This window comes from Phacochoerus africanus, chromosome 2 (genome assembly GCF_016906955.1).
Source record: "Phacochoerus africanus isolate WHEZ1 chromosome 2, ROS_Pafr_v1, whole genome shotgun sequence".
NCBI lineage: Eukaryota > Metazoa > Chordata > Mammalia > Artiodactyla > Suidae > Phacochoerus > Phacochoerus africanus.
In genome coordinates, this window is record NC_062545.1 from 186,395,505 (window position 1) to 186,419,793 (window position 24,289).

Genomic DNA, 24,289 nt, shown 5'->3' on the forward strand with positions numbered 1-24,289 from the left:
GTTCCCATTTTGGCACAGTTGTAAGGAATCTGACTAGTATCCCATGAGCATTTGGGTTCGATCCCTGGCCTCGCTCAGTGGGTTAAGGATCCGGCATCCCCGTGAACTGCGTGTCGGTTGCAGATGCGGCTCGGATCCCATGTTGCTGTATCTGTGGTGTAGGCTCAAAGCTGTAGCTCACATTCAACCCCTAGCCTGGGAACTTCCATAGGCTGCTGTGGGTGAGGCCCTAAAAAGCAAAAGAAAAAAAGGTGGCCAGGGGGTAAACAGCTCTATAGCACACTTCCTTGGAGGAGGCTGAGGTTTGAGCCAGGAACGCAGACAGAGCACTGATGGGTACAATCAACCCATAGTCTACAGGCCCATGAGAAGGGCGGGAAGAGGGAATTGCAAACTTGTGTGAACCTACCTTGGTTTGGCCCCTTGAACAGACACTACATCTATATGTGGCCCTGACTCAAGACCAGCCCAAGACCTATTTGTCCCCATAGGCTGAAGGGAGGACCCTGAGGGTAGTGAAAATCTCATCCATAACCAGAACCTAATCTGACTCTGGAAAGGTGAACAGTCTGGGTGGGTCTGGCCATCCACACCTTGTCCAGGTCCCCCTTCCCGGTGGGCCATGCTAGCACGTGGAACACAGCACCCACCTCACAGAAACTGTTCCACAGGCTTTACAGGCACTCCCATCATCTAGTTTCTATCTACACATCGCAAAACTTGAAAACTACCACCCCTTTCTTGGTCACTTCAGCCTCTGGATCCTCCACTGTAGGGGTGGCCTAGCTCATTCAGTGCTTCTCAAACCACCTACAAATTTTAGTTGTAGGGGTAGCTGTTTACTTCCAACCCACACAGTCCAATTGTTTCTGTAAAATAAATACAAGAAAAAAATTACAATACCCCAATCTTGCACTGGATTCAAAAGAAAAAAATATTCTGTCAAATTGCTAAAAACTACTTCTATTCTGGGTCCCTAAGTTCTGGGGTCAGCCTGCAGATCAGCCTGGGAGGTTCCCCTCAGGATGTGACAGTAGAAATCCTGACGCCAACAACTGCCCTCACCCGGGGCCAACAATGCCTGCAATACAGCAGAGCAGTGACCATCAGGTCTCGGGGTGTCTGGAAGTTGGCTCAAGTATGGCCAGTGCTTTGTTCACTGAACATTTCTAAGAGCTGAACACGAAGTACTTGAGAAAGGGAAGGAAGAGGAAGGTCCAGAGGTACCGGGAGGTTAGGGCCTTTGGAAATGGGTCAAAGGGCACTGTTTCCATGGCAACCCTGAGACCGTGTCCTCAAGTTCCCCACTCTCAGTTCTGGCCCAGATGGCTTGAGACTGGAGGCTGGCTCCTCTGTGTGGGGGTCTGTCCATGCGTTTGGGACACAGGTACAAACAGGAAGTAGGAAACGGGGTGCCTGGGAGGTTGGAAACTTTGGCAAATGTCAGCACGACATCTCAGTTATGACTGCAGGGCTCCACTGGAGCATGTGATCTTTCCGTGTCCTCCTGGGCATCGGCTCACCAGCCTTGCCCCAGGGGCTCTTGTGCACACAGTGACTTCTCTGTGACATAAACCTGGCCATTTGGTGTCTGAGAATCTCCTCTATGGAATATTTTTCACTCTTCAGTGGCTTCTACTTCAATTTTTAAAACTGACAGAGAAACATTTTGGCAACCTTATAAAACTCAGACTTTATAAAAAGACAGCTTTGTATTTACATTTGACTCATAGCGCATGTTTTTAAATGGTGTGTTCCACAATTTTTTCTGAGGTTTTATGTTTTTAAGCCCAATCCAGGAGAAGCAAAATTGGAGCTTTGGTGAGTGAAATGGTCCCACCAGAGCTACTGAACTCAAGACAGTGGAGAGATTCCAGTTAAACCTCCCTGTAGGGACCACAGCCAGGACAGGGTGTCCCTGTTTGCACCAACATCCTGGGAGCTTGTTCCAGTTTTCCATGCCATAAAATGCCAACAGGCACAGGAGTGAAGTCAGATGAACCTACAAAACCCCAAGATCCAATCTGTCCAATGGAACCTCTCCCTCCACTTTGCTTTCTGTTAAGCTTATCCCATATCTGTTCTCCAGGGAAAAGCTAAACATGGATTTCCAGTACTTGGACCTGACTGAGTCACTTTTGGCATTGACCTATGACCCTGTTCCTCATCCAAGATGGAATATGTCCCAAGACAGCAAATGGTGGATGAGAGAAATAAAATGCATACATGACATCCTTTCCCTCCCTCCACTACCCAGCGCGCATGTCTGACTCGGAACAGAGAGCGCACACTCTGCCTGCTTGCTCCGGTTCCCTTGCTCTGGGGTCTGGATGACTTCATTACCTAACCTAGTCAACTTTGCTCTCCTAAAACACAAAAATGAAGCCCTCATTCACCTGCTGTAGTGTTCATATCCAACCTGTCCTCCAGGAAAGACTTCAGAGTGTGGCCCCGGGTTTGCTGTTTTCCTCATGCAACAGGGTTTCCTGGGTGCCAGGTAGGTGCTGGCCAGCTGCAGGTCTGGAGACAGAGACACCTTATGGGGGACAAGTGCCAAGTTCCTTCTGGACCCAGTAGCTGAAGTCCAGTAACAGTGGGTCGTCTGTCCTATGCCAACAAGAGAAAAGTTGAGATGTCCCAACAGGTCCCCTGGGGGTCAGTCTCTTAGCCTGAATGACATGAGCCCAGGGCTCAGGGTGTCCACTGGAGGGCATGGGAGAGGGGTAAGTAAGAGCTGCTGGCGCTCCTCCCATCAGTCCGGGCGTCGAAACACCTGCCAAGCCGCCCAGCTTCCTCTGAAGGGAGGGAGCCACCCCGAGGAAAAAATAGGAGTTCTTGGAGAGAGCCTGAGGGCATCCCAGGTTTAGGGACAAGAGAGAGTGTGTGAGTCTGAGGAACTGAAATCAGTAAACGTGAGAGATCCCATTGTGGTTCATTGGGTTAAGAATCCAACATAGTGTCCATAAGGATGTGGGCTCGATCCCTAGCCTCAATCAGGAATAAAGACCATGGTTGCTGTGAGCTGTGGTATAGGTCACAGACCTGGCTCAGATCTGGCGTTGCTGCGGCTGTGGTGTAGGACAGCAGCTGCAGCTCCAATTAGACCCCTAGCCTGGGAAATTCCATATGCCATGGGTGTGGCCCTAAAAAGGAAAAGAGAAAAAGTGAACATATACCTGGAATGGAGACTGGGGAGTGGTGGGGGTTAGGGGCCGGGGATGGGATGGAGTCCACGGCAGGGCCATAAAAGGCATTGTCAACCTTGGTAAAATGTGTGGACTCTGCCTTAAGACCTTTAGATAAGTTGCCCCTGTCTTCAAGCAAAAGGATCAAATATAAGTTTTCTTGTTTTGTAGAATAAAGAATGTAAACAAAAAGTCTCCCTCCTGCCCCCAGCCCCAGTCATGCAGTCCCCTGACTGGAGGCACTCAGAGTTAGTTTCTCGTTTAGCTACCAAGAGGTATTATACACACTTATTGGAGTTCCCGTTGTGGCTTAACAATAACAAATCTGACTAATATCCATGAGGATGCAGGTTTGATCCCTGGCTTCGCTCAGTGGGTTAAGGATCTGGCATTGCCATGAGCTGTGGTGGAGGTCACAGAAACAGCTCAGATCCCGTGTTGCTGTGACTGTGGTGTAGACTGGCAGCTGCAGCTCTGATTCGCCCCCTAGCCTGGGAACTTCCATATGCTTAGGATGTAGCCCTAAAAAATAAAAGCCAGGAGTTCCCATTGTGGTGCAGCAGAAACAAATCCAATTAGGAACCATGAGGCTGTGGGTTCTAGCTCTGGCCTTGCTCAGTGGGTTAAGGATCCGGCGTCACTATGAGCCGCGGTGCAGGTCGCAGATGCGGCTTGGATCCTGAGTTGCTGTGACTGTGGATGTGGCATAGACTGGCAGCTACATATGCTGCCGGTTCGGCCCTAAAAAGCAAAAATAAATAAATAAAAGCAAAAAAAGAGATATTTTATACATTCATAAACATTGATGTATTTCTTCCTTTTACGCACAAAAGATCACTGTGCACGCTGTTCATCATTGTGTGGTATTTCCCTTTTTCCACTTAAATCAGTTTTGGAAACCGATACATGGTTCCTCACACACAATGACTGAGCTGGGCTTGCCTTTGCGAGCTGTCTTCTCCACTCTCCCAGCGCTCACGGGCACTTGAGCTGCCTCCGTTCTTTCCCATACAGAGGCTGCAATGATGGAATTCATCGTCCATGGGTCATTTCACATTTATGCGAGAGTTCCCACAAGCAGGAAAGCGGAATTGCTAGATTAAAGGGTGTTAGATCAGTCAGTGTTCTCCAGAGAAACCAGTTAGACAGATTACAGATTGATAAATGGACGGATGGATAGATATAAAGACAGGTAGATAGATGATAGACAGATAGATAGATGATAGATAGATAGATAGATAGATAGATAGATAGATAGATAGATAGATAGATAATGAGGGGCTTATTTTAAGGAATTACTCAATTGCAAGGGCTGGTAAGTCTGAAATCTCTAAGGAAGGCCAGCAGGCTGGAAACAGGTAGAATTTGATGCTTAAGTCTTGAGGCAGAATTTCTCCCTCTGAAAACCAGTTTTTGCTCTTAAGACCTTCAACCCATGGCATGAGGCCCACCTACATCATCAGGGGTAATCTCCTTTACCTGATGTCAACTGACTATGATATTAACTACATCTACAAAATACCTTCACAGCAACACCTAGATTAGTGTTTGATTAAAGAACTGGGTACTAGAGCCTTTCCAAGTTGACAAATGAAACTAACCATCACAGGTATCATATGTTATTTTGCCAGTTTTTCCCAAGTTGCCTTCCATGCATAGAGTTATACTTCCAGCAGCAATGGATGACGGTGCTGTATCTACCCCATCTCTCAATTCCTGTGTCACCAATTTTTAAAATATTTTCCAATCTAACAGGTGAAAAATAATGGATGTCCTTTTTATTTCCATTTCTTTTATTGGAGCGAGGTTGAGCATATTTTTATACATTTAATAGTCATTTGTAATTTCCTTTATAAACAATCTATCCATATATTTGCCCATTTTACTGTCAGGTTGTTTGTCTTTTTCTAATAATTGGTAAAGTTCATTGTATATTGTGCAAATGACCTTTGGTCTGTGATATGAGTTAAAATGTTTTTCCTAGTTTATCTTTTTATTTTGTCTATGGTGATTGTTTCCATAGAGACTTTTTCAAGGTAGTCACATTTCTTGATTTTTTCCGCTTCTGGATTTTGAATCTTGTTTTAAGAGGCCTTCTCTTCTTTGAGATGTACTATGTTTTCCTCTGGTACTCTTATGGATTCACTTTTTTTACATTTATATCTTTGAACCATTTCTTGTGTAAAGAATGAGGTGTGGATCCAATTTTATTTCTATGCTAAGATGGCCATCCAGTTGTGCTTCTGCTGTTTATTGAATCATCTATCTTTTCTCCACTGATTCGAAACGCTGCTTTTGTAATATACCAACTTCCTCTAGGTTGTATTTAGGTCTATTTCTGGACTTCCTATTTTTCTTTCCATTGATATGTTTTCCAATTCATCCACCAGAACCCCCATTGTTTTAATTATTACAACTTAAAAACCTGCACTAACACCTAACAGGGAGGTTTATATTTTTAAAAGATCACTCTGACGACATTTTGGGAAATGAATTTAAGGAGTGGGCAAAGTGGTGCTGGGGAGAGACAGGGCACAAGCTTGAGGGAGTCACAGGAGGGATGGAAGACCTGGGTGGATCTGTGAGATTCTTAGCAGGCAGCGGCATCATGGCTAATGATGGAATGGATGTGAGGATTGAGGAAGAGACTGAAGAGTCCAGAATGCCTCCCCAATTTCTGGCTGGGGCAGCTGGGGAATTAAGGTTCCATTTCCCAGCAAAAGAAAGAGCTGGGGTAAGGGCAGCAGATGGAATTTGTTATGTTACTTAACCTACCTCATTTTTCAAGACAAGTCACCTGGGGGAAAGAACAACTAGCTCGTGGTCATGCAAGACTATTGTGCTAAGCCGGCAAGGTTGGTATTTAGGATTATCCCCATGTTGCAGGTGGAGAAACTGAGGCTCAGACATGTCAAGCAACTTGTCCAAGGTCACAGAAAAGTTATGGGGAAGAGCAAGGCAGGGCCTCAAGTCCAGGTCTGTCTACCCTCACATCCTGCCAAAAGGGGATGGCCGACTCTTAGGCTGAAACCTTTGCAGGTAAGCGCTCACACTTAGGGGGCTGCAGTGACTCTCCAGGGCTTTTCCTTCCAACATCTGATACAGCCTGGGACACAAGGCTACAGGTAGGCAGGAGAATTCTACAAAATGACTGCCTCAAACAGCAGTTAAAATATGACCCGTGTTGGAGTTCCCACAGTGGCACAGTGGGTTAAGAATCCAACGGCAGCAGCTCAGGTCGCTGTAGAGGTACAGGTTCAATCCCCAGCCTGGTGCAGTGGGTTAAAGGATCTGACATTGCCACAGCTGTGTGTAGGTTACAGCTACAGCTCAGATTCAAGCTCTGGCCCAGGAAATTTCATATGCCACAGGGGCAGCCATAAAAATAATAGTAATAATAATAATATGACCTGCATTGGAGGAAGAGGAGCATTTGTGGCTGTGGTGCTCAGCCTGGCACACACAATCACCTGGGGTGCTTTCCCAGCTGCTGATGCTGATCCAACCACCAAAGACTCTGACTTGGTTAGCCTGGGACATGGCCCCAGCAGGCATCAAGATTTTAAGATCCCAGGTGATTCTAACATGCGGCACAGGGCAAGACCCATGAATTAAAGGGACGAGGCTAGTTTCTCCTCTTTTACCGAAGAGGTCTGCGACGGTACTGTGCTCCTGCCTCTTTAATAGATGAGGGTGAAAGGCAGCAGATTTCATTGGCTCGTTAGAGAACTCAGAACAAGCCCTGATCTTATCAGTAATGTATTTCCCCGGCCCTACCTCTGGGAATCTTCTAAGCTTGGGCGGGCCGCCTAAGTGGTGGGGTTTCAGCAAGCTCAGGGCCACTTCCCAAGTGTCTCCCCTCACTAACTGGCAATGGCGCTTGCAGTGCCGACCACAGAGACTCAATTTGGGAATTTACGTGTACTTTAATTAGGTTAATGAATATTGTTGCTTGCAATACATAACACATTAGCTGAGGGACCCATCAGCCAGAATTCATCAATCTGATTATCCATGTATCTGTCAGCATAAGTGAGATTATGCTGCACCAACAGATGCTCCCCAAACTCCAGGGGCTTAAAAAACAACAGACTTTTTTCTCCCTGGGCTGCATGTCCATTCCAGGCCAGCTGGGGCTTCTGCTCCACAGAGCTCACTGCAGAACTGAGGCTGACATCACTGTCACCACTTGGAACGTTGGTGTTTGCCTTGGCAGAGGAGGAGGCGGACGAGGCTTCCATCAGAAGGGTGACTTTGGCTTATGCTTCGTGGGCCAAAGCGAGTCACATGGCCACCTCTGACTTCAAGGGAGCTACGAGTTGCAATCCTACCCTGTGCCAAGGTGGGTGAGGTCCTGGCGTCCCGTCTGGCAAATTCCCAACTCTTGGGGGATTGGGGAAATTTTATTGAAATACAGTTGATGTACAATGTTGTATAAACTATAGGTGTACAACACAGCGGTTCATTGCTTTTGAGGCTATACTCCATTTATGTTATTCTAAAATCCTGGCCAAATTCCATGTGTTGTACAATATATCCTTGAAGCTTATTTTATACCTAATAGCCTGTACCTCTTAAGCCTCTACCCCTATATTCCCCCTTCTCACTTTCCTCTTCTCGCCAGTAACCACTGTTTTGTTCTCTGTATCTGTGAGTCTGTTTCTTTTCTGTTGTATTCACTAGTTTGTTGTATTTTTTAGATTTCACTTATAAGTGATATTGAGTGTGTATATTACCACATCTTCTTTATCCATTCATATGTTGATAGACACTTAGGTGGCTTCCATATTTTGCCAACTGTAAATAAGGCTGCTATGAACATTGGGGTGCATGTATCTTTTTGAATTAGTGTTTTGGGGCAATTTTTTTGGATATACACCCAGAAGTGGAAATGCTGGGTCATATGGAAGTTCTATTTTCAGTTTTTTAACAAACCTCCATACTGTTTTACGCAGTAGCTACACCAATTCACACCCTCTGCAGTATATGAGGGTTCCCTTTTTTCCACATCCTTGCCAACATTTTTTGTGTTCTTTTTGATGATAGCCATTCTGACAGGTTTGAGGTGACATCTCATTGTGGTTTTAATTTGCTTTTCTCTGATGATTAGTGATGTTGAGTATTTTTTCATGTGCCTGTTAGCCACCTGCATGTGGTCTTTGAGAAAATGTTTGTTCAGGTCTTCCGCCCATTTTTTAATCAGGTCATTTGTTTTCTTAATGTTGAATTGTATGGGCTGTTTATGTATCTTGGATATTAACCTATTATTGGTCATATCATTTGCAAAAATTTTCTGCCATTCAGTAGATTGTCTTTTCATTTTGTTGATAGTTTGCTGTGCAAAAGCTTTTAATTAGGTCTCATTTGTTTATTTTGCATTTATTTCACTTAGGAGATAGATTTTTTTAAAAAAAAAAAAGAGAGAGTTCCAGGGAGTTCCTGTCATGGCTAGTGGTTAATGAATCCTACTACTATCCATGAGGATGCGGGTTCAGTCTCTGGCCTCGCTCAGTGGGTTAAGGATCTGGCATTGCTGTGAGCTGTGGTGTAGTTCGCAGATGCACCTCAGATCCAGCGATGCTATGGCATAGGCCAGCAGCTACAGCTCAGATTCCACCCCTAGCCTGGGAATCTCCATATGCCATGAGTGCAGCTCTAAAAAGATGGAAAAAAAAAAAAGCTTCCCACCATGATGCAGTGGATTAATGATCTGGCTTGTCTCTGTTTGCATCTGTTCGATTCCCCAGCCTGGTGCAGTAGGTTAAGGATCTGGAGCTGTGGCTTGGACTCGATCTCTGGCTGGGGAACTTCCATGGGTCACAGGTGCAGCCAAAAAAGAAAAAAAATAAAATGTTACTTTTTTTTACAAAAGAAAATTACCGTGATATATGTCAAAGAGCTTTCTGCGTATGTTTTCTTCTAGGGGTTTTATGGTTTCTAGTGTTAAATTTAGTCTTGAATCCATTTTGAGTTTATTTTTGTATTTGGTGTCAGGAAATATTCTAACTTCTAGTCTTGAATCCATTTTGAGTTTATTTTTGTATTTGGTGTCAGAAAATATTCTAACTTCACTGTTTTACATGTCATCTGATTGGTGCCTCCTCGAGGGCTGTGCTCACTCCTGGTTGGCGAGGGCAGGCATTGGTGCCTGGTCTCTTAGCGGCTGCTGTATTTTTATGTATCTGGTAGGTTGGTGATGCTCCCCGACCGTGGCAAAGTGGCCTGTTGTAGGCAATGTTCTATGTGTGCCAGCAGCACACCTGCCTCTCGTCACCTGAGTTAAACTCTCTAGGGGTCCCCATAGGAGGTCTGCGTGTGTTCTTCCATTGCAATGGGCTATGTGGGCGGTCGGGTAGACTCAGCTGGCCCCCGTTCCACTGAGTGCCAGGCCCTGCCTGGCGCGGAGACTGCCGACTTCTGGTTGGCGGGATTGAGTCACGAGGTAGCTGACTGCAGAACCGCAGGTGCTGGCTCACTGGTGGGTGGAGCCAGGGTCCAGAGTCTGTGGTGGTGTCGCTGGCCCACTGGTGAATGAAGCCAGGTCCTGGAATTGGTGCCACCCTACCAGCAGGCAGAGCTAGGTCCTGGAGTGTGGTTACAGGGCCCGGGGTTTCCTGAAATTATGCCAGATCCTTTAGGGCAGTGGGCGGCGGGGAGGGGCGGGTAGTTTCTGACACAGTTGGGTTAGGTCTGGGGTGTCTCAAAGCTTGTATTGGCCTGCTAGTGGGCAGGGCCAGAGCCTAGCTTATCCCTGGGTAGGATCTGGCCTGCTGGTAGGCAGACTGGGTCCCCACGCTGCAGGTTTGTGATTTTCCTGCATCTGATGTCTGCCCCCTGGTGGTTGAAGTTGGTCTTGTGGCTAGAGCTCACTTCCCAGAGGGCTGGATCAGGCCCAGGGGATTCTGGGGCCAGTGCCTGCCCACTGGTGGGTAGAGCTGTATTCTGGACACCCTGGTGGCAGGGCCACATCCAGAGGTGGCTCTGGGCTCAGGAGGTCTGAAGGCATCCTGTCTGCTGATGGATGGGGCTGTGTCCCCACCAGTTAGTTGCTTGGCCTGAGCCATCCCAGTAGTGGTGCCCATATGCTGTTGGGCCAGGACAAGGCTGGGTCCTGGGACTGATAAGCTAGAGGGAGGATTCCACAATGGCACTTGCCAGCATCAGAGTCCATGTGGGAGAATGAGCTCCCCAAAATGGCCGCTGCTGTGTCTGTGTCCCCAGGGTGAGTGGCAGTTACCTCCTGCCTCTCCAGGAGATGCTCCAGGATCAGCAGATAAGTCTGATCCTGGCTCCTATCAAATTGCTTGTGGGAGTTCCTGTTGTGGCTCAGTGAGTTAAGAACCTGACTAGTATCCATGAGGACGCGGGTTCAATCTCTGGCCTCGCTCAGTGGGTTGAAGGATCCAGAATTGTGGTAAGCTGCAGTGTAGGTCACAGATGTGGCTCAGATCTGGCATTGCTATGGCTGTGGCATAGGCCAGCAGCTGCAGCTCCTATTCAACCCCTAGCCTGGGAACTTCCATATGCCACAGGTGTGGTCATTAAAAAAACAAAAAAAAAACAAAAAAACCCAGGGCAGAAGCTTTCAGAACCTGCGAGATTTTGTGTGTGCCCTTTAAGAGTGAAGTCCCTATTTTCCCCAGCCCTCTGGGACTCCCCAGAGTAAGCCCTGCTGCCCTTCAAAGCCAAATGCTCTGGGGGCTCATCCTCTGGGTGTGTGACCCCCAGGTCTGTTTCATCGATGGTTGTTCTGCACATGGTTGCAAGTAGGGTGTGCCCATGAGAGGAGCTGAGCTCAGGGTCTTTCTTTCTTCTCTACTACCTTGGCCATCTGTGGCTGGGAAAAAAAATTTTTTTTCAAAAAATATTTAATGAGGTAGCTGAGATCAAAGATCAAATCCACATCATGCACAAAGGTGCTTAATAAGTGCTCAGGCATTTTTAAATGTATTTTTAAATGTAAATGACAATGGTACCTAAGAAATACTCTTTCTTCCTAGTTCCTCCAGATGAGTGGCAGAGAGGCCCAGGCAGACTGAGAGCAGCAAGAGTGGGTGAAGCTGGACAGGAGGAGGAAGGAGGGTGTTCTGGGGCATCCAGCATCAGGGTGTTCCCCATCGAGCTAAAATATAGCTGGTGCAAGAAAACAAACACCAAGAAGAACCTGGGGACACAGCTGGGCTGAGGAGGGGCCTTGACTCCAGGCAGGAGGGGGCTGCAGTCGGGGGGACTTTCGTGTTTGGTGTTATAGATGCAAACTGTTACAGTAAGAATGGATAGGCAGTGAGGTCCTGCTGTATAGCACACAGGGAACTGTGATGGATCCCAGCTATGATGGGACATGATGAAAGATAATATGAGAAAGAGTGTGTATAGATGTATGACTGGGGCACTTTGCTGTACAGCAGAAAGTGACAGAACAATGTATATGAACTATAAAAAAAGAAAAAGATTGAGGCAAGACTCAGTGCACCCCCCACTTCCCTGGGCCCCTGAAACTGCCCTCTGGAGGGCAGCTGCTTGGCCCCAAGTTCTCCTCACTGCTCGCAGCCATGGGAAAGTGTGACCCTACTTGGTGTCCAGGTGGGTAAGGGCCTAGGCTCCCTGTCTGACTAGTGTCCAGCCCCACCTGGGCCCATGCCAAACACAAACTCTAGTGGCTTTATGTGGGTCCACTGTCTCTCTTCAAGCTCTCAAAGTCTGCAGGAGCTTTAAGTGGCATCATGGAACCAGGTGGTGTCCCAGGTGGCCAGGTAACTTCCTGTCCCACCCATAGCACACTGTGGGATCACTGGGTCTCAGAACCAGCCCAGCCTCACCTTTGTTAAACTCCTCTGTCAGCTCCCTCTGGCCTCTGAGCAGGCCAGTTTCTTTTATCATATGTCTCCAGCTGGGCGGCAACCTGTGGATCACTCTGGTTCAAAGATTCCAAAGCAGGGGAATTTAATGCTATGAAAAGTGCTCTTTTGAGCAGTAGTTCTCACCTTTCAGGCACGTTTGAGGCTGCTCTGACTCAGTCTCCCATTCAAAGGCTAGGTTCAGTGGCGAGCCAGCAGGAAGCCAGCAAATCCGACCATTTGAGGGACTGACTCAAAAAATAAAATAAAAAGGAACAGGTGCTAGAGAGCGGAAGTGCCTGCAGAGGCCTCCCACCCACTTCCACTGGATGTTGGAAGGGAAGAAGCTTCAGCTCAGCCTCTCCCTGCAGCCAGGGGGGCCCCCAGGGGTGCTTCCTACCACCCCTCCCCCACTGATGGAGGCACCTGCTGTGTCCTGCAGTCCCAGATGCCCCTTCAGAGAAGCTGCCCACAAGACCCTAGCCTCTGAAGAGGAAAGGACCTCCAGCTACCCAGATCTGCCCTAAACCCCAACTCAGGCACATTTTCATATTTATCCTAAAGAGGGTATTACTTGACCAGGATGCTGAGAAGATCCTGGGAAACTGGAAGCTTTGTGCCCATTTCAAACACTAGCTTCTCTCACCTTGAAAATGGGATTTCTCCCCATCTGGTAGCTTGAAGAAAGTGCTGCAAGACTGAACAGCCTGGCTTCAAACCCCTGGGACTTCAGAGCCCAATTTTCTGAGTTCATTTCCCAGCTATGCCTCTCCCAGCTCTGTGTCCTTGGGTAAATTATTCTGTCTCTCTGTGCCTTCTCCATCGGTGAATTAGGGGTAATAGCCAGTGGTGTGCTACATACTCGGTGAGGTATTTAGTCCTCTATTCAGAGGATCAAATGAGTTGAGGTGTACAAAACACCTAGAACGTTGCTCTTGAGTGTTAGTGGCTAATATTATCATCATTATGACAAATCCCAAGGGCAGTCCGGTCAATACCTCATTAACCAATGGCAAGAGTCATAAGCTACAAAATTAGAACTAGGAGCCATTCCCGGCATTCTCCCCAGCCTAGGAGGACCTGTAAACCCAGGCATCCTATAGACTGACCATCTCTTCATCCCCCTTGGAATCTATAACCATGGCTGTGGGCTTAGAGACAATTAAATAGCGGGACCATGAGCTCCCCCAATGATGCCACCAAGGGGCTGATGAGAGGAAATGTCCCCTAGCCCGTCTGTGTGTGCTATGAGCAGGCAGGTGGAAGCAGAGGATGTGGACAAATCCTACGTGCCCCCGCCAGCAAGTGGAATGTGATGAACTAGGATGTAGAATTCCCTTGGGGATTCCTTCCTTCTCCTGTCTTGAGGTTGTTAACAAAGCCGCAAGGAGGCACGAAGGGAGGGATTCAAGGGCCAGGGAGAGGTCGTGGTTCAGGAAGGGATAGGAGTTGGGAAAGTAAGGCATTCTACGTGCTTGGGGCAGGGAAGCCTGAGGCGGCTTCAGGGCAGTCGCCCTCCAGGCAGATGCTACCTGACCTGGAACTCAGAGCCCAGGGTCCTGCACACATGCACACAGGTCTGTATACCTTGCAAACGCACGCGCGCGCGCGCACACACACACACCACCATCCCCAGGGGTGCTACGCCAGTTCCTGTGGCACCTTGGTGACTAGAATCCCCCAAGCCTAACAGAAACGTGTAAGTAGCGTATCCAGTGGACATGACAAGGAAGAAAAGGTCACCTTAAACCTTTTCCCTGGCAAATCTCCTGTCACATTCTGACGGCCCAAGAAGTGGTTCCAGAAATGAGAGGGGAAGCGGCGCGGCAGCTGATGCCCCCTGGTGGACAGTCTCAGCTCAGCTGCCCGGACATTTGCAGGGGAGGCAGTAGGGGACCCGCACAGCTTAAATCAACACCGCAAGGCGGATGGGCTCACGTTTCTGTGCTAAATGGAGGTGCCACAAAAAGGACGAAGATGAGAAAGAAGCCATCCTTGCCCTCCCCCGTCACGTCTCTTCTAGTCTGGCTTCTCCCGCCCTGGCTTCCTGATGGTAACAACATAGACAGAACTGATAAACCATCCTGGAAGCTCCTCTCACTGAAATCCTGTTATGTCCACATCCTGCACAAGGCTTTACTCATCCATGAGTCCTCACAGTGACTTTAATCTTATCTGATCTAACAGGCCAGGCTCAGAACCAGTAAGTGACTTGCCCAGAGTCACACAGCCCATAAATACCAGAGATTTTATTTAAAAATATTTATTTGCAGTGCATACAAATGTCACAAAACACAAATCCTACAAAGGAATCCACAGTAAAAACGCATCCCCTTCCACCACTGACCACCCAGGTCACCACACCAGGACAACCTGTTTTTAGTTTCTTGCAACTTATCTGCACATATTCTATGCATATAAAAGGAGTCCTTTTTTAACAGCACTAAAGGTAGCATGCTATAGGCTCTTCTCAACCTTGCCTTTTTCACTCAAAGCTATCACTGCAGGCCATTCTGTAGCATTAAGTGCAAAGAGCTGCCTCATTCTTTTCAGGAGTCCATTGTACAGGTCATTTAACCTGCCCATTGATGTGCATTTCGGTGTCACCTGTCTTCTGCTATTACAAATACACCACAGTGAACCTCCTTGCACTTACGTCGCTTTTGCACAAGTGGAATTGCTGGGTCAAAGGATATGTGCGTTTGTGATTTTGAGAGATGTCACCAAACTTGCCTCTAATGTACCACCTGACCCTGGCCCCCCACCATTGGAATGGAACCCGGGGCCTCCTGACTCCACAACCACAACAAACACTCAAAGTTATGACTCAGACCTACCAGCAGGCGCTAAACACCTTTGCTGGAGCTGGGCCCGGAGGCTCTCATGAACCGCTTGGAAGCCCAGGTTCACAGAGGAGGGAAATCTTGCCAGCTCAAGAGGTAGAATGTCCCACCAGCCAGTAAGCAGTTAGCTCCGGACAGACAAGACCCTTTGGGGACAGCCTCGGTCTCTCAAGCATCTAAAAGGAGGCAGAGAGGTAACCTCTGTCTCCAGCCTTCAGAGTCACCAACCCCTCCTTTGGCCCCTTTCCAAGGAAGGATCTGCTCACATTCTGGCCCCTGCTGAGAGGAAGAGACTCTGCTGCAAGGGAGCCTTGGAGATTCTGGCCCATTTCACCCTTGTGCACCGGGTTCCGTGACAGCAAATCCGTCTTGCTGGACATGTACCACAAGGCAGCCTCCAAGGAAAGACAGAGCGAGAGGAGACCCTGGCAACTCTTGGTCCCCTAGTGCAGCCTCCTTCACCAGCAAAGCCCCCTCTCCTCTTTCCCTGCCCACCCCTACCCCTGGAATCCAGGGACACCTGGTGAGTCAAGGCTAAAGCAGTCTTGCTTCTGAGGGGACTGGGATGTGTAGGCAAGGACACCTTCCCCAGAAAGACTCAGAAGACAGTCAGGGAGACCCATGCCACACACTGTGGAGGGTTCCAGAAGCAGAGGGAGTGAAGTAAGAGTCCCAGCAGGGCCTACGCTGCCTACCAGCCTTGGGGGCTCTGGGTGTCAGGGAGGCCCAGCTGGCATGCCCTCGGCACCCAGAAGAAATGTGAGTGGAGACTGGGTTTGGGGGAGGGGCCTGGAAAGCTGCTGGGATGGCTCCTGGGTGAGCGTGAGCCCCACCAGTTGGGGGTACACCCTCCCAGCTCACTCACTGGGTACAGCAGCTACTATCATTACTTCAAGCCAGCACCCCTGCCAGCTGACCAAAGCCATGTTGTCATCTTTAAAAAGCAGACAAGGAAACCACACAGCCCTTTAAATAGCAGGGCCACAAATCAAACCCCAGCTTTCTGACTGGACATTTCAAACCTGGGGTCATATGAGGGAGCCTGCAGAGTGACATCCTATCGGGAGCCTCCCCTCTCCCCCGGGACTATTCTCTAAGGAACCCAACAGCAGCTACCTTTTAGGTTAAAATAGAGAATTCGTTTGAAAAATAACTGGAAGGTTTCTACTACAAGATTACAAGATCCCTGGACCTAATAGCCTCAGGGGACCCTTGTGCAACCTAAGCTATCAGCCTGACTTTGCACTGTTTTTCCTTGTGAGATTTTTTAGAAGTAGAGCTCCTGCCAGCTTTCTCTAAGACAGCCAAGACTCCTCCAGCACGTCAGGCACAGCTCCTGCCACCAGAGGAAGTGATCCCCCAACTGGAGAGGGCTTTGGGCTCTGGTCCTCACTCTTGACTCTGCTTTAGAAGCACCGTAAAACCATTGCTCATTTTTTAGGCATAGTAATGATACTATGGTAATATATTTTAAAAAAAAAAAGAATTCACCCTTAGCCATGTGTACCAACCTGTCTGTGGATGAAATAATAGGCTGTCTGGGACTTGATTCAAAATAATACGGACGGCCGTGAGTGGGAGAAGAGATGAAACAAGATTGCCATACTGGTAACTACTGAAGCTGGGCTGTGGGTACATAGGGTTGGTGATAGGATTCTATCTACTTGTATACATGTTTAAATTTTTCCATAATAAAAAGTAGAAGGAGGAGGAGGAAGCATGCAGAGAGGTTGGTGAAATACAGCTCTTCGCCCTACTGTGGGTTTACTGAGTGAAGCTGGAGCCACAGGCCTCTGCCCTCACGGGTGCCCTGAGAAACCTCAGGGTCCAGGCTCTGAGCCAGTGGGGGCTGGGAGGCTGGTGGCAGGGGGGCAACCCCCTCTCCTGGCCAAGGTGCCCCTGTAATACCCCTGCAAAGGCCCCTCTGTCTCTTGTCAGCCACCACTCAGGCTACACTGGGTGTCAATGCCAGGATTGTGAACCTCCTCAGGCACTGCCTTTTTCTGCATGCCCCGCATCACTGTCACGATCACAATAAGGAGAGGGGCAGAACTGATGCACGGAGTCAGTTTAATCTTTATTAAAATCTCTTTCGCCGATGATGTTCCCTATTTGTTTCTTTGTATGTGGTATCTGGAGCCGCACAACTTCTGCTATTCATCTTGGAGATGGAGCAAGATTCATGGTGGTGGAAAGACCAGTTCCAGCCAGCAGGAAACATCAGACCCGCAGCCCAGCTGCTGTGCCTGGTCGGCCTCTGGGGACCTCAGCCGGGGTGGCAGTTTGGATGGCCCTGTGGACAGAGATGTGGGTGGCCCAGGCCTGGCCAGCACAGCTGCTGCTCTGGCCCACTCAGGACTCAGCTGAAAGTTCAATCTGAGGAAAGCTGATTCAAGTTTGTACCTACAGCGGGGTCATGACTCTGGGCTCTCCTGAGACCCTTGATCATGCAGAGGTGCCTCAGGCCTTCAGGCTTCTCACACCTGCCAACCCTTCAACCAAAGCTTCTATCTGCTTATCTGCTTTATTTATTAAGCAGTGTAGGTATAGCCTTTTTAAAGGTTCTATGTCTTAAAATATATATATATTTTTTTAAAGTTTGAAAAGAACTGACTTTGATATATGAGAAAGTCTAGAACACATGGTTGGAGAAACAATACAACTGGAACAGGTGGGGACGTTGAATGGGACAATCTGGTTGGAAAACTGTTGGCGATTTCTTACAAAGTTAAGCACACACCTACCCCATGAATCCTGCCATTTTACTCCTCTGTATTTTCACAACAGAAAGAGCCAGTGATGAAGAAGATTTGAGCCTGGACACTTCAAAAATCCTCAAAAGTCCCTCTCATCCAATAGGAGCCGTGAGCCAGTCCCCATTTCTGATCCATGCAGAGGCAGGCTGACTTGGACCCAGCCCTTGTGCAACCTGGTGGGAAGGACCTTCCTCCTGTCTTCACATGGACAACCACCACTCTCAGAGGGTCAGGTCCAGCCCAGGTGGGGGAACTCCCCTGAGTGTTAACATCTTTCCAGGTGAAAGAGAGAACCATCACAGGACAAGCCCTACTGCGAAAGTAACCAGTTCCCAAGTTGTAAATTGTAAGCTCTCAGGTAGCTCATAATAATACATGTCTATAATAGACACAACAAACATGACACTTGGCTTTTATTGAAACCTCACCAGGTTTCAAGAACTCAAGAACTCTACAGATCTGGGAGTTCTTATGTGGCGCAGTGGAAACAAATCTGACTAGGAACCATACGGGTTTGATCCCTGGCCTTGCTCAGTGGGTTAAGGATCCAGCATTGCCTTGAGAGCTGTGGTGTAGGTCGAAAACATGGCTCAGATCCTGCATGGCTGTGGCTGTGGTTGTGGCTGGCAGCTATAACTTCAGTTAGACCCCTAGCCTGGGAACATCCATATGCCACGGGTGTGGTCCTGAAAAGCAAAAAAAAAAAAAAAAAAAAAAAAAAAGAACTCTACAGATCTGATTTAGTGATTCAGACAACCCTATAGTGTATTCCTGGTTTTACAAATGAAGAAACAGAATCTCAGAGTAGTTAAGCAGATGGCCCAGAGTCACTCAGATAATAAGTACCAGAGCCAGGAGTTCGAGGACAGCATCTGCTTTTTCAATTTTGGTGGTCCCTTGAGAAGTCACTTCTCTGCTGCCTCCACTGCAGCTGAAGAGATTAATGAAATTCTCAAGGTCAGGTTTCCTATTTTGACCTTTACTTCATAAATTCAAAGGCCTGGTTATTCTTCCATCAGCCCCTTCCAGAAGTAAATAGAACAACAACCTTTCCCTTTATGCGCTTCACCATGTCCCTGGCAAGGCCAGTAAGGTATAAAGTGAGGGGTTGTTGGAACCTTCCTGAGGAGACAGGGAAACTAGGCTTCTTCCATCTGTGAAATCCAATGTTCATGGTCATCTTCATTATCGTCATAATAATTAATGTGCATTGAGTACAAATTCCCTGCTCTACGTGCTTTTTTTGAAGGTATTAACTCAATCTTCACAGAATTCCTTGACACAGATACTATTATTATCTCATTTTATAAATGAGACCTAAGGCCTGAAGAGCTTAAATAACCTGCTTAAAAAAATCATGCAAGCAAAGACAACAGCTCTTTGGTGAAAGGGTCTCCACTCTAGGTTGCACACAGATCCTGGACAGAAGACGAGGTGGAGAGGAAGCTAAGCCTCCAGTGTCATCTCCTGTGGTCTGACTCAGCCCACTGTTGCCCCACAGCGCCTCCATGAGGACTGGGGGTCCATCCCAGACTGCTTAGGCACACACTGCCAAGACTTGCAAAACACACTGAGCATGGTATAAAACTACCTCTCCCGTGAGGCTGAGCAGTTCTTCAAATACTGACTGAAAAATTGAAGTGCAATAAAGCTGTGGAAAATATTTTATATTAGGAAGATCAAGTCAGATCGACACAAAAGCCCTATGAAAAACACAAAGCAGTTTCAGTGTGATTAATAATAAATGCCAGCACACCTCTTAAGTGCAACCAAATGCCTCTAGATTCTTCCAAGAGGCAGTTCTCCTCTCCATAGCAGCCACCTGTGTGTGCCACCCAGCCCCTTCCAAATTCTCTCCTCTGGGCACTCATCAAAAGACCCCAGGTCCCCTCCTGGTGAGGAGGGCTGACATACGTCCCTGTCGTGATGCTCTGGTATCCGTAGCCTCTGCCTCTCAAGGAACTGTGGAGAGTCCAGGATTATCACCTCAAGAGAGTTCAGAGCTCACCTAGGGCAAACCTGCTTTTTCCACTGTGAAAAGTCTTCATCCTCATGGTGTTATATCACCTTGCAGGGCCCTTGATGTCAGCCGACTACAGTTTGCTTTGGCCAAGTTACCTGAGAGTCATAACCCAACAGGAAAGATGTAATTTGAATTCCTCTCAGTTTCCAGCACCTCAGAAACGAGAGGCATTCACGTTCAGTTCTCCTACCGGTTGCCTCTCAGGACTTATTTATGTCTCTATTAGATTCTGAGGACAGGAAATTATACATGAAACCTCCATCCTCCTTCCCACATTCCAGATAATTATGCCATTTCTCTCACACCTCAGCAGCCCTTCTGGGAGCACCTGCCAGCTGAGGGATGATGGAAGGGTCATTCTATCCTGGCCTTCAAGGGAGCAACTCACACCACCTGCCTCGGCTGGAGTGGAGCCAGCCTCCCCTCAGACCGCCCCACCTCCCAGGTCCTTGCCACAGCCATTGCTTTTCTCCTCCTAAACTCTGTTTTCAGAACTTGGGGCAAAACATCTCATGATTTTGTCAACCAGATCCATCCCTGGAAAGAGTTGCACTAAAGTCAGTTTTGTATCATGAAAGGAGCACAGAGTATCCACTGTCCCTCCAAGCCCAGCCACACCACCCCAGGACTGCTGGTCCTCCCCACGCACCACACATTGCATGTTACAGATGACCAATCTGATGCAGGGCTTATCTCACACCCACAATGACCACCTCTCACATCTGGCTCCCCTGCTCCGACCTCTCTCCTCATCTGGGCCTGGGGACCTGCCAACCTAGAAACGCTAGAAGCCTGGCATCCATACACCACTGGTCCTAAACTACCTACTTGACAGATTATCCACCAACTTCAGACTCAGAATATCAACCCTGACCCCAAACACTCTAATTACCTCCTTATTAAAGGACCAGATGGCACAAGACACAATGAAAGAATTTTGACATGTGATTTTCTGCATGAACGAGGGGAAGAAAAGAAGGAAAGACTGAGGTATAGAAAATCAATCTCTTAGGTAGCCAGGTGCCCTGCCTGCAGCCTGAAGCTACCGCCCGCCTCTTGTGTCCCACCTCAGGCTCCATCCAGTTCTGCCCTCAGATTAGAAGGCCCATTCAATGATGATTGAAAACAGACACTTAGGAAGATTGGTTTTAGGCTCTGAAGGCTAATAGCAACTACTTTAACTGCCCTCAGCTCCCTGGCAGCATGCCCCAATTTCATCTTGCTAAGTGATAACTAATGATACTTAAATCCCATCGTCTGGAAGCAGGGGAGCGCAAGCTCTCTGTGCCAGCCAATTAAGCGCAAGGAGAATGTTTAACCTCGTGGAATCCAAGATATTAAAATTAACGAGGAGCTGCTCATTCTCCACTTATAAAATTGACAAGTATAGTTTAAATTGCAATAAAAAGCCTCTATACACAGCTGGTCAGAAATACGTACTTTCAAGAGAACAATTTAGCAAAATCAAAGTCTTTTAAAATGTGGTAAGCTTTGGTAGAAAAAGGAAACTTCAAGGATGTTCATTACAGCAGTGATTATAATGGCAAACGTAGATATATGTTGGAATCAACCTAAAGTTCACGACATAGGGAATTGGTTAAACAAATCAGAACATGTTTATATCATGACTGATAGGTAATCAAAATGATGATATAATTTGATGACATGGGACAATGTTTATAACACAGTGTTAAATGGGAAAAGTAAGCTATAAAATAGTATAATCCCCTTTTTAAAAATGACACATATAGGAGTTGCCACTGTGGTACAGTGGGTCAAGGATCCAGCGCTAACTCTGGTGGTGTAGGTTCAATCCCCAGCCCAGTACAGTGGGTTGGGAATCTGGCATTGCCATGGCTGTGGCGTGGGTTGCAGCTTCAGCTTAGATTTGACCCCTGGCCCGGGAACTTCCAAATGCTGTGGGTATAGCCATGAAGAATTATACATATATACCTATATATAAATGTTCTTAGGTGGAAACTAAAAGGAAGGCCTAAAAAAGAATAAGTCTGCATGATTCATTGACCCACCCAGACCCAGACCTGCAGTCTCTACCTTATTGGACCTCCACAGGCGAAACAACCAAGCGCACAAAGTGGTTGACTTTCCAAGGACAAAGACAGCCCCAAGGAGAAAGGTAAATTTTATGTCATGATCTCGACCACCACCCCAGACCTGTAGAACTCAGCACATGACCCCCTGCCTATACAACCTGATTCTCTCCCAACACTGGGGAGCCTGAGTTCTCTCTGCTCAGTGCTCCCGGTCACTCTGTTGGTCAATAAACCTGCTTGCAATTTCACTGCTCCAGCTTCTGTTTCTCTCAAATCCACTGCCCTAACTAATGTGAATATATATATATCCCAAGATAGATGTTTTCAAAGGTTAGCAGTGGTTCTCCACGGGTTAACAGTGGGTTATGGGTGATCTTTATCATCTTTATAGTGCTTTTCTATATTTTCAGCATTTACCACCATGAATATGCAATAGTTTATTATCTGGATTTTGTAAAAGGATATCACTGTTTAAGGGGCATCACGGTCTCTAGGATTCTTACCAGTCTTCCCCTTTGAAGGAAGGGACGGAAGGAAACATCCAAACACGCGTATTCATTCAAGCAATAGCCAGCAGTTTCTTCCACGGAAAGAGTAGGAGAGGGAGATGGAAATCACACAGCTCTTGATTTAACTTAATAAGTAGCCAGTTAGTAGTGAAAACAGTTGGCAAAAATCGTTCTATGAGAACCAATGAGACTCAAGCGCCACAGCACATCCCATGAAGCAAATCACAGCTCATGGCTGGACTCGGCTAACAAAGCATTACAAAATGAGATGTGTTGGTGGTTAATGACTGAATGACAATATCTTAGCTCAACTATCTGTTGAAACAGAAGGCTGAACCAAAATCTCACCTCTGCTCTGGAAAGTGTTTCCTGATGCCCCTACGTGAGGGTGAGATGGAGGATGTTGGAAACACCATCAGACCGATGGCCAGCCCTGGTAGCCCCAGGGCAGTCTGGTTCAAGAGGAGCACAGCTCTTCTCCAGGGAGGTGGCTCTGTGCCTGCAGCTGGCCACTGGCTGGGAAGAATGCATCCTTTGGGAGAGTTTGACTGGAAGACATCCCTAATCTGACAGTCTTTGTCCCCTCTGGCACAGACAAGTCTTATCACACAAGCGCCAGAAGGAATTCTCTTCCACTCCTGTTGGGTGAAGTTGGAGACTTGCTGGGCCAAATTATCAAGAGCTGCTGGAGGATGGAGCTCAGATCTGACCACAATCTGTGCTGTGGTCATCACCCTCCAGACGCCTTCAAGCCCCACCAGCTTCTCAGTAACAAGCAATCATATGAGACCCAACCCATCTGAATGAGTCTTGAAAAACACCCCCAGCCTTGTGGAGATGTGATTCACAATATGATTGAAAGACGAGAGACTTCACCCTCCCACCCGATCCCAGGTGTCCAAGTCAGGGAAGATGGAGGGGGTCCTTTCAGAGAGTGGCCCTGGGGAGGGCCATGGGCTCTGGATGCTCCTGCCTCCTGACCACATGGCCCAAATTGGTTGCACAACTTCCCTGTCCAGCGTAATTGTGGGGGTGCAGAAAAGCTTCACTGGGTATGGTCATACTAAGAAGTCTCTACCTGTGTGAACTGAGGTGGCCAAGAAGCTACTGCCTCACTCGAGCTGTGCCCTCAAGCTCTAACCTTGGTGGGACTGTGAGAAGCCAAATCCTGAAATGGACACAGATGGTTTGACTGGAAAGAAATGAGCAGAGAAAACCGCTGGTCCAGCCCAGCTACACAAGCATCTCACAGGCCGGGCTCCCCGCTCTGGGCTCAAGAGCCTATTGTAGAAAGAGAAAAGCTCCCTGAAACAAAAACTGCCCTGAGGGAGAAGTTGCCAGGAATGCTCCCATCATCACAGCTCCCGGCAGAGGGAAGCAGACAGCCACTGTGCAAACACCTCCAGAGGGCCAGGTGCCAGACACAGAGGCGGATTTGACCCAGGTCCTCATGGTCCAGGGCAGAGGGGTCCAGGAGGGCAAGATGGCTGCCTCTGATCTCCCCCCTCCCTCTGCCTCCATCAGCCATGAGACTGTAGATCTCCAACACACACACACACACACACACACACACACACACACACACACACACACACACCTAGCATCTAGGGAGGGAAATTCTATCTTTTGCTTATAACCAAGTTATCCCATTTTCTGACCTTAAAAAAGAACAGCAGGTTTCCTTTGAAGATTTCAAACCTTATTAGCCACAGTGGGAAATGATGTTTTAATGGGGCTATGATGGTTTGAGCCTCGGGTGTCTGTGTACGCAGCCATATTACTTAGCAACACCATAGCCGTTTAGGTTTAATTTCCTAGCTTGCCTGATAAGGAGGCTGCAAATGTAATTTGTGATGCTGCAAGCTGGGCGAACTCACGGGGCTATTAGATGAGTCACCAGGTGATTGGGGCCACTGTGCCGTGAGCTCTGCGGAAGAAGAGAAATGAACCCTGATCTGAGGGGCTGATAGAGCTTGGGCAGACACAGTTTTCTAAGTGTCTGGGGGCTGTGCTGCTTTCTGGTTTGGTGCCATAGTTTATTAAGGGAAGCTTCACTCACCTCTCAGCCCCTGTTAGAGCCCT

At 47.8% G+C, this 24,289-nt stretch overlaps 1 protein-coding gene across 1 annotated transcript in view; it reads right to left on the reverse strand.

The window, feature by feature from the left end:
- Positions 1–1,681: 1,681 nt before the first annotated feature.
- Positions 1,682–24,289, reverse strand: part of GCH1 (GTP cyclohydrolase 1) — a 108,293-nt gene continuing 85,685 nt past the window's right edge. The window contains exon 6 of the mRNA XM_047767388.1: positions 1,682–3,926. Within this exon, the coding sequence (XP_047623344.1) occupies positions 3,809–3,926 (118 nt within the window). The 3' untranslated portion in view covers positions 1,682–3,808. The remainder of the gene's footprint in view (positions 3,927–24,289) is intronic.